Source organism: Nicotiana tabacum, chromosome 6 (genome assembly GCF_000715075.1).
Source record: "Nicotiana tabacum cultivar K326 chromosome 6, ASM71507v2, whole genome shotgun sequence".
NCBI lineage: Eukaryota > Viridiplantae > Streptophyta > Magnoliopsida > Solanales > Solanaceae > Nicotiana > Nicotiana tabacum.
In genome coordinates this window covers 98,647,407-98,666,119 of record NC_134085.1, presented here as the reverse complement: position 1 = coordinate 98,666,119, position 18,713 = coordinate 98,647,407, and the positions used below count along the sequence as shown (strand labels likewise).

At 41.0% G+C, this 18,713-nt stretch overlaps 2 protein-coding genes across 3 annotated transcripts; one reads left to right on the top strand and one right to left on the bottom strand.

The window, feature by feature from the left end:
* Nucleotides 1–3,773: 3,773 nt before the first annotated feature.
* On the top strand, nucleotides 3,774–13,789 carry LOC107798446 (sorting nexin 2B). Of its 2 annotated transcripts, XM_016621449.2 has the most exons (6): nucleotides 3,774–5,045; nucleotides 5,408–5,617; nucleotides 5,840–6,100; nucleotides 10,875–10,961; nucleotides 13,249–13,358; nucleotides 13,514–13,789. In XM_016621449.2, exons 1-5 carry the CDS (start codon nucleotides 4,053–4,055, stop codon nucleotides 13,321–13,323), a joined length of 1,626 nt encoding a protein of 541 aa, XP_016476935.1. In that variant the 5' UTR covers nucleotides 3,774–4,052; the 3' UTR covers nucleotides 13,324–13,358; nucleotides 13,514–13,789. The 2 variants fall into 2 exon arrangements, with proteins under 2 accessions (XP_016476935.1, XP_016476934.1); XM_016621448.2 differs by lacking the exon at nucleotides 13,249–13,358 and having other exon boundaries at nucleotides 3,790–5,045.
* Nucleotides 13,790–14,346: 557 nt separating this feature from the next.
* On the bottom strand, nucleotides 14,347–17,592 carry LOC107798443 (putative leucine-rich repeat receptor-like protein kinase IMK3). The gene is made up of 2 exons (XM_016621445.2): nucleotides 15,289–17,592; nucleotides 14,347–15,203 (listed from the first exon to the last, which is right to left on the bottom strand). The coding sequence occupies exons 1-2, from the start codon at nucleotides 17,114–17,116 to the stop codon at nucleotides 14,587–14,589; spliced, it is 2,445 nt and encodes an 814-aa protein (XP_016476931.2). The 5' UTR covers nucleotides 17,117–17,592; the 3' UTR covers nucleotides 14,347–14,586.
* Nucleotides 17,593–18,713: the final 1,121 nt, after the last annotated feature.

Genomic DNA, 18,713 nt, shown 5'->3' with positions numbered 1-18,713 from the left:
GCTACCTTTGCCAAAGCCTCAACTCTGGCCTCCTCGGTCCCCTCCAACTCTGCCACTTTCTCGATCATCTCACCACTTAGGCCGGCAACTCTGATCAAGCTTTGCTCAAGATTGGCTTGCGGGGTCGCCACTTGCGCTTGAAGGTCGATGCACTCGGCCACGACCCCCTTGCTCACCTCGAGTTCGTCTTCCTTGGACCTAAGCCCCCCTCGAGCTCACCGCATCTGCCAATAGTCTGCACAAGCTCCTCGTCCTTCTGGTCCAACTCATTTCTAAGGGACTAGAGGTTACCGCCTGCTCTGAACCGTGCACGCATCTCACGGTACTTGTCACGATATCGGAGGTAATTCGAAACCATTTTCTAGAATACAATCTTCCGCTTCTCGGTGCTCTCGATCTCCAAAATGAAAGTCTAAAAAAAGAGAAAAGAAAAGAAAAAGGAAGAGCCGAAAAGAGTTAGTAAAGATAGAAAAATGAGAAGGGCGCAAAGTGCAAAAATAACGAGGAAGGAATCTCACCCTCAGAGCCATCCCAAATATGCCTAGTGACAAATCGGCATCCTTAAGCGCTTGAAGAGTCCTGTTCTCGGTGGCAGAGCAAAGAGGGGCCAAAGAAGGGACCACGCTCACCGTGTCAGCCAACAAGTCACAGTCCAAAGAGATGACAATCGAACGAGATAATCTATCCGTTCTCACCTCAACCCGAGTAAACCCTTCGCCGAATATCCTCTCTTCCTTAGGGTCGACATCGGAGCCGGATTCGTAATAATCTACGATCACTCTTTTCGCCCTCTCTTCAGGCGAGGAGGGAACATCGACCCGCTCTGGCAGATCACTCCTTGAAATGACCGCAGTTGCCTCTAGTCGCTCCCCTCCTTCCATAGAAGCAATCTCCATATTTGACGGGGGCACGGTTTCTGCATCCAAAGCCATATCGCCCCCCGGTTCGGCCGTGGTCAACTCAGGATTACCCCCCGCGGGCTCCTCATCCTCGATCTTTCCACCGTCAACCTCTATCCTTCGTCTTTTCAGCAGAGCCTCTTCCTCCTCGCCTTGCGACGACTCATCCACCAAATGAAACACTGAAGAATACGAGATCTCCACTAGTGGGGCAGCAACCTAGAAGTTAGGCCTACGCAAAGCCGGGGTCCGAGAAGGAACAACAGTCGGAACGACCTCGCTTGTAGCCGTGGCGAGTAGAGACCCAGTCGAAGCACTTGACTGGCGAAAAGCGAGAGTAGGAGCCCTCGCCCTCCTCGAAGCCCTCTGACCTACCAACAAAGAAAAACTTAAGTAAAAAATGAAAGGAGAGAAAAGACCGTACGAATGTCAAAACTACTAAGATCGAAATGAAATGACTCACCGGCTGAAGGTTTGCGCCCAAACCTCTCATTGAACTGGGACCACTCATGGATCCCCACCGTGTGAGGCAAAATTTAGCTCACCCAGTCACGAATGTCGGCAACTAGCAAAGGAGGATCCTTCTCGGCTACATAAAAAAGAAGATAAGAGGGAGAATGATTAGATCACCAAAAAGAAACAACAAACAACCAGTTGGGAGAAACACTTACGAGCAAAGTTCCATTCCTCGGGAAACCCATTAGGGTTCAACACCACGTGCTCCATCCTCACACAGAAGAAATTGACCTAAAAACGGCGATTTTTTTTATCATCCATCTTCACCACCAGTCCCTTGGTCCCACGATAGCTAAGGTGTATCATCGTACCCCTATGAAAACTTGGGGCGAAAATGTGAAGCAGATGACGGAGAGAAATCCCACAGTTGGCTAGCTTCGCGTACTTGATAAGCATAAGGAAAATCTTATAGATGTACGGGGAGAGCTGAGCGAGAGACACACCATAATAGTGGCAGAAGTCCTCCGCCAAGGAAGGAATAGGGAGCGTATAGCCGACGACAAATGGATATGCGTAGAATGCGCAGTATCCTGGGCGATGTATTTGCACCACATCGTTACCAACAGGGATAAGTTCGACATGGTCTGAAATTCGCCATTTAGCCCTAAATGCAACAAGCGCCGCTGCATCCATCTCAGAAACAACGGGTTCAGGATCATCTTCAGGTCTTTTCAAGAAGTCTGACCTGGTCCTCCCTGAATGTGGAACTATCTCATCCACAGTGGGGAAACTCTCATCTTCTACAATGGCCACTCCTTCTTCATGAGAAGGCATGTCCACAGTCAATGGGACAAGATCAGAATCTCCCTCAAGGTTAGAAGCTGCACTAGCCATTTTTCTTTCACGTATATAAGAAGAAAGTGCAAATGTGAAAGGAGTAACAATAGCAGAAAACGCCAAGAGAAGGGAGAGACAAAGATGCAAGAATTCTGAAAAAGAAGAAGGGGAAGCTTGGAGTTTCGAATGCTTAAGAAATGCAGAAGCTCAAATGAGGAATTCTCATCCCTATTTATAAGAATATTGGCACCCTAATCGAGAAAGCCAAATGCCGCCACATTGATTTCGAAACGGAAGAGGCGCGGGAAACGACGTAACGTATTGGGAACATGCGCTATAATGACGCATGATGAAGTGATGTCATTTCAAACTGACGTATCAGTCAGATGTGGCTCTTAAAGCGCCACGTCGTCATTTCGCCATAAAAAGGTTACTCATCGGCCAGCCTGCCCTGATTTCTCAAATTGCAACTAGCAAAGTCCGTCCATCGAGCTCGTCCAAAGAACAACCCCGACGGGCGGAGGGACTAACTGTATGGATCAAAATTTAACCAAGGGAATCTTGCCTAAGAGAGGATTATTAAGAGCCGATTAGGCCGAGGTCGTGCTCAAGATGGAAGGAACCTATTGGCGAGCTGAGTAGCTAGGGTCGAGGTCGAGTACTCAGATCAGCCCAAACGGCTAGTTTAGTAGTAAGATACTTTAGGGGAATATTCCACAGAATATTCTTTGCACTTGTACTTTCCGTTAGGTAAGGGATACGTCCCATATAAGGGGGAATAGAGAGAGAATGGAGAGGGGAGGGGGTATGTACTATTCTATATGATAAGTTCTCTCATGAAAAGTCGACTCTCAAGTAAATTACAAACATTGTCTTTACAAAAAGATTCGATTTGTTGTTGACCCCACACTTTCTCGCATCAGATCCGAGAAAACTTTCTATATTCTCACGTTTGTTTGTCTTACATCATTGTGAGAGGGAGAATCATCCACCTCATTGAATATTTGGGTGAATCATTCTCTCTATTCACATTTATTACCATTTATATTTATTGCTTGTCATTACTCCCCGTACATTCATAACAATACCATTAAATACCCATTTGCATAAAATTGGTTTAAGTGCAATTATACGTTGTTTATATCAACCAATTTCGGATCTAGGATTTATTATGTTTAACAAGGATTTACCCATTATCTTTTTATTTAATTAGTTTAACAAAAAAATTTAATATTTTTTGGTCAAAAAATGTTATGCTGGAAGTCCTAAAAGACTTTAGTGGGTCCAATGTTGGAATTTGATAAATGCCTGCAAGTTTGAGTGCGATTTAAGTATTACGTTATATTTTTTGAAAATATTTTTTTCAACAATTCAAAACTACGTTTTGTAGCAAATAGAGATTGTTCATTGGCTTCCACTTTTTCTTTTTTATGGATATTCAACTATAGTAGTATTTCTTAAAAATTAATTTCTTATTCAAAATCAAATCCAAATTAAATATATTTATTTTGCAAAGAAGATCAAGCCAAATCCAAAACTAATTCAATCCAAAACCCAAATGTCAATAAGTTAAAATGTACTACAACTCGTATCAGTTACGGGGCTTCTTACGACACATGCTATTGACGTGCTTCCACTTGCCATCCTGCAGTCTTCGTACTCACCGTCGACTTTCGTCGCCCTTAGCTTCGGTCAGTCTCAGCCTCTCCCTTGCCGTGCAATCCCCGCTACAACTCTTTCTTCTTGCCGGCGAAGGCCACTCTCCACTTTCCGGCATCTTCAGTTCTAGAATCTCCTTTTCTTTTCCACTCTGGTGAATTTCTCTAATTTATACTATTTCGAAGATATTGCAAAAAAAAAATGATGGGATACGAGAATCAGAGTTACGAAGAGTCTCATCTATATGCATCCAAAGAGGAGATGGAATCACTAGTCCTCAACGACGATTCATCCAACGGCGCTCATTCATTCTCCGATCCACTTTCCGCCTCATCTCTGCCGTTCGCTGAAATTCCCGCTGAGCAAAGTCAAACCCCTAATTCATTCAATTCCATCCTTGAACCTCCTTCTTATGCGGAGGCTATTTTCAGATCCTTTGATGCTGATCAATCTCCTACTGAAATCAACGGTCACGATCACTCTATTGTTTCGCCTTCCTCATCTCCGTCATCATCCTCGGAATTCCTGAGACTCAGCGTTTCGGATCCACTGAAAGAGCAAGAGCTGACGAATTCGCTCGTTCCAGGGGGGTCGAATTATGTTACTTACCTAATTACTACGAGGACGAACTTACCTGACTTCGATGGAACTGAATTCAGCGTTCGGAGGAGATTTAGAGACGTGGTGACTTTATCGGACCGGTTGGCGGAGTCGTATAGAGGTTTTTTCATTCCGTTAAGGCCGGACAAGAGTGTAGTTGAGAGTCAGGTGATGCAGAAACAGGAGTTTTTGGAACAGAGGAGAGCAGCACTGGAGAAGTACCTGAGGAGATTAGCTGCGCATCCGGTAATTCGGCGGAGCGAGGAGCTGAGGATGTTTCTGGAGGCGAATGGGAAGCTGCCGCTGGTGAGGACCACGGATGTGGCGTCAAGGATGTTGGATGGGGCAGTGAAGTTACCGAAACAGATGTTTAGCGCCGAGACAGTAGGAGGGGGAATGGTGGATGTGAATGAGGTGGCTCAGCCTGCCAAAGGAGGTAGGGACTTATTGAGAATCTTTAAGGAGTTGAAGCAATCTGTGACTTATGATTGGGGTGGTGTGAAGCCCCAAGTAGTAGAGGAGGACAAGGAGTTACTGGAAAAGAAGGAGAAATTGCAGGATTTTGAGCAGCAGCTCAGCAATGTGTCTCAGCAGGTTAATATCTGCTCTTCTTTTGAATGTGGATACAGTAAATATTATGAATATTAACATCTGATTGATTATTTGCAGTACCTTAAAGTTGGTCTTATATTCATGTGCAATATGCACATCATTGCTGGTATGCTAAAAAAATTTCAGTTTGGATAAATGTGAATTCACTTGGTAGATTGAGTTTCCTTATTACTGCTAGTGCATAGTCATAAGACTTATTATGAAAGTACTGCCCGTGCTGTGTGCAGTATTTTCTTAGACTGAACATGAACATCTTTATCTGATCTATTCAGTAGTCTTTTGCTGGGAAAGTTATTTGACCATTACTGGCACCGAGCAATTACCTTATTCTTATGATTCTTCAGGCTGAAGCACTCGTAAAAGCTCAGCAGGATATTGGAGAAACCATGGGGCAAATGGGCCTAGCTTTCGTCAAGTTGACAAAGTTTGAGACAGAGCAAGCAGTTTATGATTCACAAAGAACAAGGGCTGCAGATATGAAGAATGTCGCAACTGCTGCTGTTAAGGCGAGCAGGCTATATAGGGAGCTAAATGCACAAACTGTCAAACATTTGGTGAGTTCATATTAGTTTCTCTTTTTTAAAATTGAATGCTGACGTATATAGTTGCACCTGATATACTTGATCAGACAAAGATTTACCTGGCAATCATCTGAGAGACTATCTTGTTTGGACACATCCTAACTGCTTGTGCTTTTTACTAATTGTTAAAAAAATATGCACCGGAAGACTTCTTTGCATTTGCTTATTATCTGTTCAAGTGTCGAAATGTTGCAGGATAAGCTCCATGAATACCTTGGAGTGATGTTAGCTGTGAACAATGCATTTTCGGATAGGTCAAGTGCTCTTTTGACTGTACAGACACTGTTGTCAGAGCTGTCATCACTGAATTCAAGGATTGAAAAACTTGAAGCTGCTTCATCTAAGATATTTGGTGGGGACAGGTCTAGAATTCGTAAAATAGAAGAGCTCAAAGAAACTCTTAGAGTTACTGAAGATGCCAAAAGTTCTGCTGTGAGCGAGTATGAGCGGATCAAGGTAACCTCAAATGCTAATAGTTAGTGATGCAACTAAAGAAGCTTTCTGATTTTTGTATCTTCTTTTTCTTTACTGCATAGTGAGCAATCCATATCATTAATTATCATATCATCTGCATCATTGTCTCTTTTCTTTAGACGATGAATCCTCTTTGCTGTGTTTAAAGTGACTGAAAATCATACAGTTAATGTTGAAAAAGACATGTATACTTTTTGGGTAACTTTTTCTAGGTGCTGGTCAGTTGACAAAAATTGGATTACTTATACTCAATTTCACAGTTCAAGGCTACATGTGCTTAAGTTATGATGTGTTGAGAAGAAACAATTATTCGGTAATTGGGGGCAAAAAAGTGATAAATGGACTGCAATGGGAAGTTAATCAAAATGCTTCACCTGGGTGACTGATCGGCACTCACCTCCTATCTGCATATATATATATACACACACACACACAACACACACACTCTTTTCAAATAAGGCCGAGTTTCTCCATATATTACACTACTATTAGCTCTTTCTTTCATCTAATTTAGACCTTTCTTTGAGCATCTTTGCAACACCTCAACTTAAGTTTGGGATGAAAATAGGTCATAGCTATCGAGTTCATGATATTCAGGTCCAAGTCATCTCTCAGTTATGACTGTGAGCGCCACAAGTGGAACCAAAGTTGGTATCCTGGAATTTCATAACATGGGATCTTGTTCATGCCTGATTCTATTATACACTGTTAAAGCTCTATTCCTTTTACCCATATTGGATTAGTGAAGCAGAAACTGAGGTTTCTACTACTCTGGTAGAACATGAACAATAGCTTTATGGGTGTTTAGGATTACGGTTGGACAGTCCTACTTCCTCAGAAGGTTTAACTGGAAGATTCATTTAAAGTTCTTACGAACGTTATTGTTGGGATGATATCTCTAGTTGATTAATCAGGTGCTGTCAACTATGTATAGTGTAGGTGATGCAGGTAAGGTGGGGCAAAATAGTTAGTATTCAATATTTCACCTGTTAAGAAAATGCATTTTGGGTCTAACTCAGTCTTAAAAGTTAGCTCATCATCCGATGATTGCCCAAAATCATACAAGGACATGAAAACCTATTCCCTAACAACCAATATGGGACAATTAACAACCCTCGACACGCTTAGAGACATCTGGTGCGTGCAGGATATAACATGGGGGGCCAGTATTGATTGAACCAAGAATAGGATAGGTTTGGATCTGATACCATGTTAAGAAAATTGACCTTGGGCCTTATCAAAACAGCAACAACAACAACAACAAACCTAGTGAAATCGCACAAGTGGGGTCTGGGGAGGTAGAGATGTTTCCTAAAGACCCTCGGCTCGAGAGGATTAGTAGAAAACAATCATTATCAACAACGAAGGCCAGAAAATGATAACAATGTAAGAACAACGACAAGCAGTAACCACGACAAGATACTAGAAAACCGAAGCGAAAGATAGTTAGACAATAGATATAATACTAGCAATCAAAGAACAACGACAAGATACTAACAGACTAGCCCTAAACAACCCGGTATGGATCAGAAAAATTCCCGACTACCTACTATCCTTCTACCCTAATTCTCGACCTCCACACCATCCTATTAAGGGCCACGTCCCCAGTAAGCTGAAGTCGCACCATGTCTTGCCTGATCAGCTCTCCCCAATACTTCTTAGGCCACCCTCTGCCTTTTCTCATACTCGCCAAAGCCAAGCGTTCACACCTCCTAACTAGGGCACAGTCCTCCGTACCCTCACTTCCACCACCCTCTCCCAAACTTTCATAGCATGACTAAGCAACTTGATACCCATATAGTTGTTACAGTGTTGGATATCACCTTTGTTCTTGTACAACGGAATCATTGTACTCCACCTCCATCCTCCAGTCATCTTCTTCGTCCTAAAAATGACATTAAACGACCTAGTTAGCCACTCCAAGCCTGCCCTACTCGCGTACTTCCAAAATTCTACCGGGATCTTATTTGGCCCGGTCGCTTTGCCCCTGTTCGTCTTACGCACAGCCCCCATGAACAACAACAACAACATATCCAGTTTGATCCCAACAGGAGGGATCTGGGGAGAGTAGTCTTTACGCAGACCTTACCCCTACCTAATGCAGGTAGAGAGGCTGTTTCCAATAAATACGCCTACAATACCTAAAATCACTACAATTCTCGGAGTGCTCCAAATCATCCAGTATAATGTTCATGTTCCCCTTTTCATTTAGGAGTTTATGGATGTAAGTCTTCCATCTTCGCTTGATCTGTGCCTCTTCCATTAAAACTTTGCCCTCCTTGTCTTTGATGCACCTCACTTGGTCCAGATCACGAGCCTTCCTTTCTCTTACCTTGGCCAGCAAGAACAACTTTTTGTCCCCGCCTTTGTCCCCCAGTTCTTCAAACAAACGACCAAACGCTGCAGTCTTAGCCTCTGTGACCGCCAACTTCACCACCTTATTAGCCTTTTTATACCCTTCTCTGTTTGTCTTCTTCTCTTCCTCGTCTGTGCTCTCTGCTAGCTTCAAATACGCTACTTTCTTAGCTTCTGCTTTCCTTTGGACCTCTTCATTCCACCACCAATGCCCTTTGTGGCCGCCAGTGTAGCCCTTCGAGAACGCCTAACACCTCTTTGATAGCCTCCCTAATGTAGTTCACCGTCATCGTCCACAATACCATTCGCGTCCCACTGCTTCTCCAAGCCCCCATAGCCAGCAACTTCTCCTGCAACCCATAGCCTTATCAACAAAAAAAATTGACATTGGGCCTAACTTATTCTCCAAAAGCCTAGTTCATGAGGCTAGAATAGCCTGAGACCATGTAAGAAGACAACAACCTATTCCTTCAACCAAGGTGGGACAAGTAATATCACCAATCATGCTACAATAAAGTAGATATTTTATTTTAATTGTCCCTGGGAAGTTGAGATGTTATTTGAATGTGGCTTCTTAGAGCTATTTTCTTATATATGAAGCTAGTTATAATTTTCTATTTATTCAACCTACTACTGTCCTAAGTTGCTCCGACATGGCAGTTTAGGTGCCGTACCCGTGTCGACACGACACTAGTATGGGTGTGGGTATGGGATCCGTACCGGATTTAGTCAAACAATTTTGGGTTATTTGACCACAACGGACGGAACAATTTGAGGCAAGATATAATTTGATTCTCGAATTCAGAACCAAAACTATGGTAAATTTGAAATACCTTATCCAAGAAATCAATCCTTTATGTATCTACAACTTGAGAATAAAAAAGAAATCCACACTACATAAGTATTCCACAAAATTTCTCATAATTTAGAGATATTTTTATAGTTTTATTTTTTTGAAGCAGACGTAGAATTAAAGCTTTGATGCTCAAGTTATCCCCAAGAGAGCGAGTTTTAAGTATCTTGGGTCTATTATCCAAGGTAACAGGGAGATTGATGAAGATGTCGCACATCACGTCGGAGCGGGATGGATGAAGTGGAGGCTCGCTTCCGGTGTTTTATGTGATAAGAATGTGCCGCCAAGACTTAAGGGTAAGTTTTATAGAGTGGTGGTTCGGCCAGCTATGCTGTATGGGGCTGAGTGTTGGCCAGTCAAGAACTCTCACATGCAGAAGATAATGTTCTGGTACTAGATGTTGCGATGGATGTGTGGGTGTACCAGGAGAGATAAGATCAAGAATGAAGTTATCCGAGACAGAGTGGGAGTAGCCTCCATAGAGGACAAGATGCGAGAGTCGAGGCTGAGATGGTTCGGACATGTTAAGAGGAGAAGCATTGATGCTCCTGTTAGGAGGTGTGAGAGGTTGGCCATGGCGAGTTTGAGAAGAGGTCGAGGTAGGCGTAAGAAGTACTGGGGAGAGGTGATTAGACAGGACATGGCGCTGCTTCAGCTTATTGAGGACATGACCCTTGATAGGAGGGTGTGAGGGTCGAGGATTAAGGTAGAAGGTTAGTGGGTAGTTGTTAGTTGCTCACCGATAGTCTTAGTAGTACGCATGTCCCTTCATATTCTTAGATTTTTATTACGTTATGTAGTTTTGTTCGCCTCAGGTATTGTATTCCCTGTTACTATTATTTGGTACTACTTATCCTTTATCTTTCTCTTTTTGTTCTGTTCCCTCTTTCTTCCTTTCTTGCTTTCCTCTTCTTCTTATTACCCTTCCTGAGCCGAGGGTTTATTGGAAACAACCTCTCTAGCTGTTAGGTAGGGGGTAAGGTCTGCGTACAGACTACCCTCCCCAGACTCCACCTGGTGGGAACATACTGGGTTTTTTGTTGTTGTTGTTGTTGTTGTTGTATTTTTAGCCGGATCTCCGCACCCGTATCCGTACTAGGACCCGTATTCCCGAATCTTGGAATTTACATCTCAAAGAATCCGACCTCTAGATCCGCACCCGTGTGGGACATCCGCACCCGTGTCTGAGCAACTTAGCTACTGTCAATGATACTAGGTTTGCTCATTAAATGTTTATTCATTAGTCTCTTTTTAACAATTTAAGGTGCTGAAGTTATTTTATGTAAAACCCCTCCCAACAAGGCTCCCGCTTTGTTCACTAGAGTGACCATGCATATATTACCAGTTCAACTTGTTTGATTTGATGTAATGGTTCATGTAGGAAGGCAACGTTTGATTATTATTTTAAAATTGCACTCACATCAGGAAAAGTATTAATTTTTGTAAAGAGGATATTTAATATATCTTCTCTCCTATTTTGCATAATGTATGCGTTATATCGTTTTCACTGAGATTAACACGATAGCTGCTTGATGGTGAAACATGCAGGAAAACAACAAGAATGAGCTTGAGAGATTTGAGAAGGAAAGGCATGATGACTTCTTGGGAATGTTGAGAGGATTTATTGTCAATCAGGTATCTTTGTCTTCTAGTATTGCCGCATCAAATGTCTACTCTGAAAGCATTGTTCCAAGGAGCATGTTTTTTGTTTTTTCCCCTTGTCAAGTGCTTTTTATGGGGCATTTGATTTATTCCAATATGTCCAGCTAATATTATAGACCACTTTGAATCTGATGTTAAGCATGCTTAATCTATTTGTGTTCGTAAGTTGTTACCATCTAATATAGTGAGAATAATGTCCTTTCTCCAACCACTTTTCAAAAAGCGGCTCCATTTTTCCAAGCAAATTAAGTGTTTTGTTTCGTTTTATTTAGCAAGTGCAAGAAAATTAAATATGCGAGATATCAGCATGTCTTTTGTGTTTCCTTGAAGAAATTATTAGAATGAAAGATGGTAAATTTCATCTGAATATCTTATGCCAAAAAAGAAAAAGAAAAGGAAGAAGGATAAGGGGGGCGTGCTTTTCCCCTATAGAGACGAGGAATAGGAAAATAACTATGCTGTGGAGGATATCAAAATGTACCAAATGTATTGCGAGAATAGTTGTCTAACATGTATGTTTTTCCAGTCACAAAACACGAGGAGTATTTTTTAACGTTACTTTTGTTAACGTAGTTGGGATTTTAAATAGGATTCTAGCTGCTGTGTTTTGGTCTTCACTATTGCTTTTCTTAGATCGGGCTCTTCTTCTTTTAGGCTTTTCATGAACTGAATCTCTTGGGTGGAAGGGAGGGTCCTTGTTTCTGTTACTTTAGAAAGGACCTTTATTATCGCATCCTCCCTAACCTCTTACTCAACTTGCAGACTCAGGGAGAACCGTCTTCCTTTTTCCTACTCCATCCTATTTCATTGCCATGTGCAAACTGAATTTGTTAAAGTTTCGAGCTCAATATAGAAAAATGTTGTGTGGAATGGTTAAATGATGAGAGAAAGATCTGATAAAGGAGATAGATACAAATATAGAGAGGATTTTGGAAAAGGTTGTAATCTTCAACTATTTCTTTATTGCCTTGTGCAATGAAAATGTTTGGGTGCCTCTTGTCCCTGTTCCTCTCTTGTCGTGTCTCAACGGGCAGGTCAATACACGGTTTGAGTCAAGGTCCATCACTAGCTTGCCGTTTTCCATTTCTCAGTGCACAGTGGACATCATTGAGGAATATTACCTAGCGTTAACTCCTTTAAACTCAAGGTTTAGTGATGCATAACTGATGGACTATAGGTGATGAGTGTCGTCCTATGCCCATTAGGAATCAGTGGCACATCACAAATGCAAAAGTTTTCTGTAGGTTTTGCACTGTAATCATGTCCCAAGAAGAGTAAAAACTAGAGTACTTACGAACTGAATTTGTTTCAAACTTTAGACTGATAGGTTGCGATAATTGCTTGAAATGGTGCTGGTCATTTTGGTTTACATGGCTGGAAGTAGAAGATCGATAGTCAATTAAGTACTAAAGTGGGATCTTGGGTCTGTGTCAGTGGGTTTCAGAGGCTATGAACACAGGAACTAGAGACTCGGAATATTTTGTGAGAATATCAGTAATTGTGTACTTGAGATATGTTAAATGTTGATGGAATGCTGCTCTGCATTGCTCTGTTTCTATCAGGTCAAATGGTCATTCTTAGGAAAGTCTAGCATACTCCCAATCTTTATTCTTCTGGGCTCTTGTAGCCATTTCTAATTACTCTCTTGTGGATAAGATAATTGACTATTGGTTAGTTTTTGGGTTGCATTGTTGTGAGTCCTAATAATATGACTTGGAATACAAGCATGTGCATGCAATAACTTTATCCTATGCATGTAGCAGTTGTGTCCATTTTAAAATTTGTGACTCTACTGCAAATCAATGGAGTTGATTCCCGTATTTAGTAATTTAAGGCATTATCCGCTCTTTTTCATTTCTCTCGCCGGCTTCATTGAATTACTTGAAGTCCTTGCTTCGTTAAGCCAGATTAAATTAGATGGTGACTTGATTCATTCCGCGTTGCATGGTATTCATTATCAGAAACTAAACCCTTAAATCTGGTCCCGCATTTAAATGTGAGAAAGAGGCTATACATTTTGGGATTAAGTTGTTTTAGCCATCTTTGTGGAAAACTTGAAAAGGAATGCTTATAATAATGATAACATGGTAACCGGATTTGTGCTAAACTGAAGGCTAACATACATTATCAACTCAACTTAAATAAATTATTACCTTCCTCTATCTTTCCTACTTGTTTTTTCTGCAGTTTGGCTTTCCAGTTCGATCCATCGTTATTATAAATGATTGACTAAAAATTGTTGCCATCCATTTATTTCTAGGACTTGAAACGTGATATTAGCAAGCCACTTGAACTTTCTTGTGACAAGGTAGAATCTTTGGTCGGGCATACATGAAACTTTAGGTCACCTCTAAACTTTTCTTAGATAAGGTATGTCACCTGTGAACTGCATTGAACGTTCTGCTATTACTGGTGTTCATCAAAGTGATTTTCCTTTCTAGTAAGAGTTAGCCCTTTTACTTGTTCCTTCTTCTATTCCCTTGGAAAAGATTAATATGAGAAAATAACATGTTGGATTTTACCAGGCAGGGTATGCAGAAAAGATGGCAAATGTTTGGGAGACGGTTGCAGAGGAAACTAGTGGATATGCAAAACATGGTAGCTGAAGAGTTGCTGTACATATTGGCTTTTTAGCTTCTGCCTTTCTTTTTTTCTTTAACCGCCTATCCCTCCCCTTCTTGTGTATTCTACTTAATTTGTAAAATAGCTTAGAGACAGGTTCATATCTCAAATGTAAATGTTTGATCCAACATTTTGTCCTCGTAGAGTTCTAATTGATAGCCTGTGGGAACTTTCATTTACCAGACTGCCATTAATTATCGTATTTATTCAGTCAGTTTTAGCAAGTTCACATCATCAAGGTCTCAAGCCTCTGGGAATAGAAAACAGAGTGAGGGACTTCTTCCTTTGAATCCTTCAAACCAATTTTTTATTTTTACATTCAATGTGATCATGTTATGTTTCCTCCTAAGGATGGATAGTATGCTGCACTTTGTACGCAAACCTGTTATATAGGCCAACAAATTTTATGAAATACTTTTCTTATTCTTTTTTTTTTCCTTCAAATCTTACATTACGTTTGCGCAGTTGTTGCATCGTGCAATAATCTTAGGTTGATGCATTGACTGTCTCTTAGTGATTTATCTTTGAACGTAATCATATTCAGCTTGACCTGAGAGGGACACGTTGGATCTAATAATTGTACTCCAGAGTCCAGTCCAACAACATTACTCACAACTCTGGAACTAACAATCCGTTCACCCTCTTGTGCGTTTGAAAAATGACGGTGCTTTATGGCTGTCACTACTGTAACTTCGCGTATTTAGTTTTGACAGTAAATTTGGTAACACAAGTGAAATGGGAAGAAAAGACAGTCTTGTTTAACTGCTAAACTGAACGTTCTGTAGGACCAAAAGTTATGGAAATTAGGAGGATTCCATTGCCGCTCAAAATAACAAAACCAAATAGCACACACTTGGGTATTTACAGACGGTAAACAAAATCACTCTCTTGACCAACCCAATTCAAGAATGAAAGAATCGTGGCATCTAACTCCTAAACATCTTCCTAAAAATTACTTAGATGAGAAATCTAGTATCTAATCATCACTTGCTGAGGGAGCTGCAGCACCGTCATCACCAGAACTGGTAGCTGTTTCCGGTCTAATTTCTTCCAGTTGCTGGAGAACTTGCTGAACTTCTGGTCGAGCTGATGGTGAAGGATCAACACAGTGCAAAGCCAATTTCAGAGTATTTAGCAGTTCATCACCGATTACAGACGCGTCCTTCATTAGTTCTAGATCAAACACCTCATTGGTCCATTCCTCTTTCACAATTGAAGCAACCCATTGTGGCAAATCCACACCATTCATTGCCTCTCCTGGTGACTTCCCAGTTAGAAGTTCCAGTATGATAACACCAAGGCTGTATACATCTGTCTTCGTGTTGGCTTTTTTGAGCTTTGAAAGTTCAGGTGCCCGATAGCCAAGTGCTCCAGCAGTTGCAATCACATTTGCATTTGCAGCAGCAGTCATGAGGCGCGAAAGACCATAATCTGCAATCTTTGCATTTGTGTTTTCATCAAGTAAAACATTGCTTGATGTAAGATTCCCATGAATAATGTTGGCATTTGTATGAAGGAAGAGCAAGCCTCTTGCTGTACCCTTTGCTATTCCCATCCTAGTCGCCCAATCAATCGGTGAATCAGGGCCGCGAGCTGCAAAAGAGGCAGTAGTTTTTATAATCTGAATTTCACAAATAAAAGCAAATAAATGTAAAATTGAAAACAGTTTTCTTCTTACCATGAAGAAAAGTAGCCAAACTTCCTTTAGGCATGTAGTCAAAAACAAGAAGTTTCTCTCCTTTGGGACCCATGTAATATGCTCTAAGGGCCAGAAGATTTGGATGCCTAATCTTTCCAAGAATATTGACTTCATTCTCAAATTCCCTTTGACTTCTTGTGATCTTCTCTCTCAATCTTTTCACAGCAACTTGACTGCCATCCTCTAATGTGGCCTTGTACACTGTACCATAAGTGCTCTTTCCCATTATTTCGGCGGTAGCACATAGAAGATCATCTGCTGTGAACACAATAGGTCCATCAAAATGGACAAGCTTTCCTCCTGTATCTCCTGCTGCTTCAACTTCTCCAGCAGTTGGTGGAATACCCTTTTCACCTCTAGCTGCTGCACCCGCTGCCCTACCGGTGGCTTCGCCATCCTTTGCTGCTTTAGCTGCAGCTCTTTTCCTGATCAAGCAGCATAGGAGAATGCAACATAGTAGAACCAAGATTATGAGAAGAGCCCCTCCTACTATGAGAATGATATCCTTAGTACTTAGTTTACGACCTCGTTTTCTTAGTGTTTCGGGGGCTGGAGCTGCTGGGGTAATTAGACATGGGATTGAAGAACTGTACCCACATAACTGAAGATTACCCACAAAGGCACTTGAGTTGAATTTCTGAGCAAGATGAGTTGGAACAGGACCAGACAGATTGTTATATGAAACATTGAAGGAACTAAGATTTGGTAAATTACCTAGAGAAGCTGGAATTTCTGCACTTAGATTGTTATGAGCTAAATCTAGTTGTCTAAGAGCAGTAATGTTCCCAATAGTGACTGGAATATCACCAACCAAATGGTTATTCCTCAAGTTAAGAATTGACAGTTTTTGCAAATTTTTTAGGGCTGTTGGGATTTGGTTATCAAGTTGGTTACTTTCCAAGTTCAAGACCACAAGTGAGGATAGATTAGAGAAGCTTTCGGGCAAGCTTCCATTAACGGCATTGTAAGACAAATCAAGTGTTGTAAGCCTAGAGAGCCTCCCAATATCACTTGGAATAGAGCCTGAAAGATTGTTATGTTTGAGGTCAAGGAAAATGAGGGAAGGAGATTGTGTGATACTTGTGGGGATTGAGCCAGACAAAGAATTATAGCTAACATTAAGCCTATAAAGCTTAGTAGAATTAAAAAGACTAGCAAGAATTGTACCAGACAATGAATTATTGCTCAAATCAAGTGTTTGAAGAAGAGGGCAAAAACCAAGAGAAGCAGGAATAGAACCAGAGAACTTATTGTTGAAGAGTTGAAGTCCTCTAAGATTAGGTAAGAGTCCCAAAGTAGAAGGAATTGAACCAGCAATGAAATTATCATGTAAACTGAGCTTTCTAAGAGCTTGAAATTGACCAATTTTTTCAGTAATTCTACCACCTAAACCTCTCCAAGGAAGCTGGATTACAATGACTTGTCCTTGAGCACATTTAATACCAAGCCAACCACCAGAACAAGCTCCTAATCCACTGTCATTCCAGCTCCTCAAAAACCCTCTTGGATCAACTAACTCTTGCTTAAATGCTTGAAGTGCTTGAAAATCTGCTTGAGTAATAATTATACCATCCCAATCCTGGCCTAAAGCTGGCTGAATTCCAGAAATTAGTAGCGGAAATAACAAGAAAATTGGGGCAAATAGAAAGAACCTTTTTGAACACCAAGAAAAACCAGCTTCAATCTTCCATTTTTCCTTGTTTTTATCAGAAATAATGCATCTCCCAGCTCCTTCTTGAGTTAAAGACTTGTTAACTCGAAATGGGTATGGTTCAAAACTACTAAAGATTTGATCTTTAGTTCCCATTACCACTAACCTAACTTCTCAATTCTACAAGCTGAGAGACTAAGGGTTCAAGAATTGAACAAGATAATGTAAAGATGAAACTTTTCTATTTTCTTTTTTCTTTCCCTCACTCTTAGCTACCTCTAGTATCTTCCTATTTTGAAACTAAACAGTAGAGTTCACACTACAAGAAGATTTTGTAGTTAGAGGAGGTGGGGGGAAGCACGTGAAGTGGAGCATATAGAGCTAATAAATATGAAGGAATCTGTGAAAAGTTTATTGGGAGATATGAAAAAGTGTCAGGTGTGTGTGGCACCAGATTCAGAAGGCTCCCTCCCCTTTACTACATACAACTAAAAAGCCTATAACGGCTAGTTTTCCTGGTCCGTCCAAAAGCTTACATCGGTAAAACTACATACAACTAAAAATGCATTGGCCTTTGTAAGTAAAACTTATTATGGTCTGTAGATAAAGCTTACTAAAAAAGAAAGAACTATGTCTAGGGTTTGGGAACTGGGCTGTTTTTATTTTCTAACGGCTATCTTTTCCAGGTGGGGTCCCAATTCTACACTGGATTAGAGTGGGCCAAAAATTAATACTTTCACATTCTCCTTATTTGAGTGATTTGCCATTTTTGCCCATGACAGTTCATCCATTGTATTTTGGTTGAGTCCGAAACTTTTCCAATGCCTTTTTGGGCAAAAAATACATTTCTACTACTAAATTTTTTTTTACATAAATAACTAAAACGTAGTATAATACTGTATTTTACTTTAACGGAAAGTTAGCCGTTAAAGTAAAACGCAATATAGTACTGCGTATTATTATTAAATTAATTTTTCTTAAGGAAAACGCAGTATAATACTGTGTTTTCCTTAAACGCAGTATTGTATTGCGTTTTCCTATTAATATTGGGCCCACCTATAAATAATAAAAGGGAAACGTAGTACAATACTGCTTCAGATTTTCTGCTTCTGGTGTTTCCGCACCTGCGGATTGGGGACCACAGGTGCGATGCCGCAGATGCGGGGAAAAGGAGCGTAGAAGCGGAAAGGGCCTGGAAAGGCTGGAACTGCAGAAGCGGCTTAGGAGTCGCATCTGCGATGCTGCAGATGCGGAAAAAGGGATCGCAGAAGCGAAAATTGGGACTTAAGTGGAAAACCACAGATGCGGTTCAAGGACCGCAAATGCGGTACCGCAGAAGCAGAAATTGGGCTGCAGATGCGAAAATGCTTGGGCCAGAACATATAAATAGTTGCCTTCGTGAATTTGAGCTATTCTTTCACCATTTTCATCCAAGTTTGAAGCTTTTGAGAGAGATTTTTGAGGAAAACAAAGGGGAATCACTTGGAGGTAACATCCTTGACTTCATAACTCATTTTATGTGATTATAGACCTAATTAGTGGTGAAAAATTTGGGGAAAATGGGTAATTAGGGGTTGAGTTTAAGAGACCTTTAAATGAGGATTTGAGGGGTCATTTGGACTCCGATTTCAGTGTTCTTGTTATGTATAGGCTCGTGAGAGTACGAGGTTTCTGAAAATGTAAATTTCACCCGATTCCGAGATGTAAGACCGAGGGGCATTTTGGTCATTTTACATAATTTCGCGTATTAGCT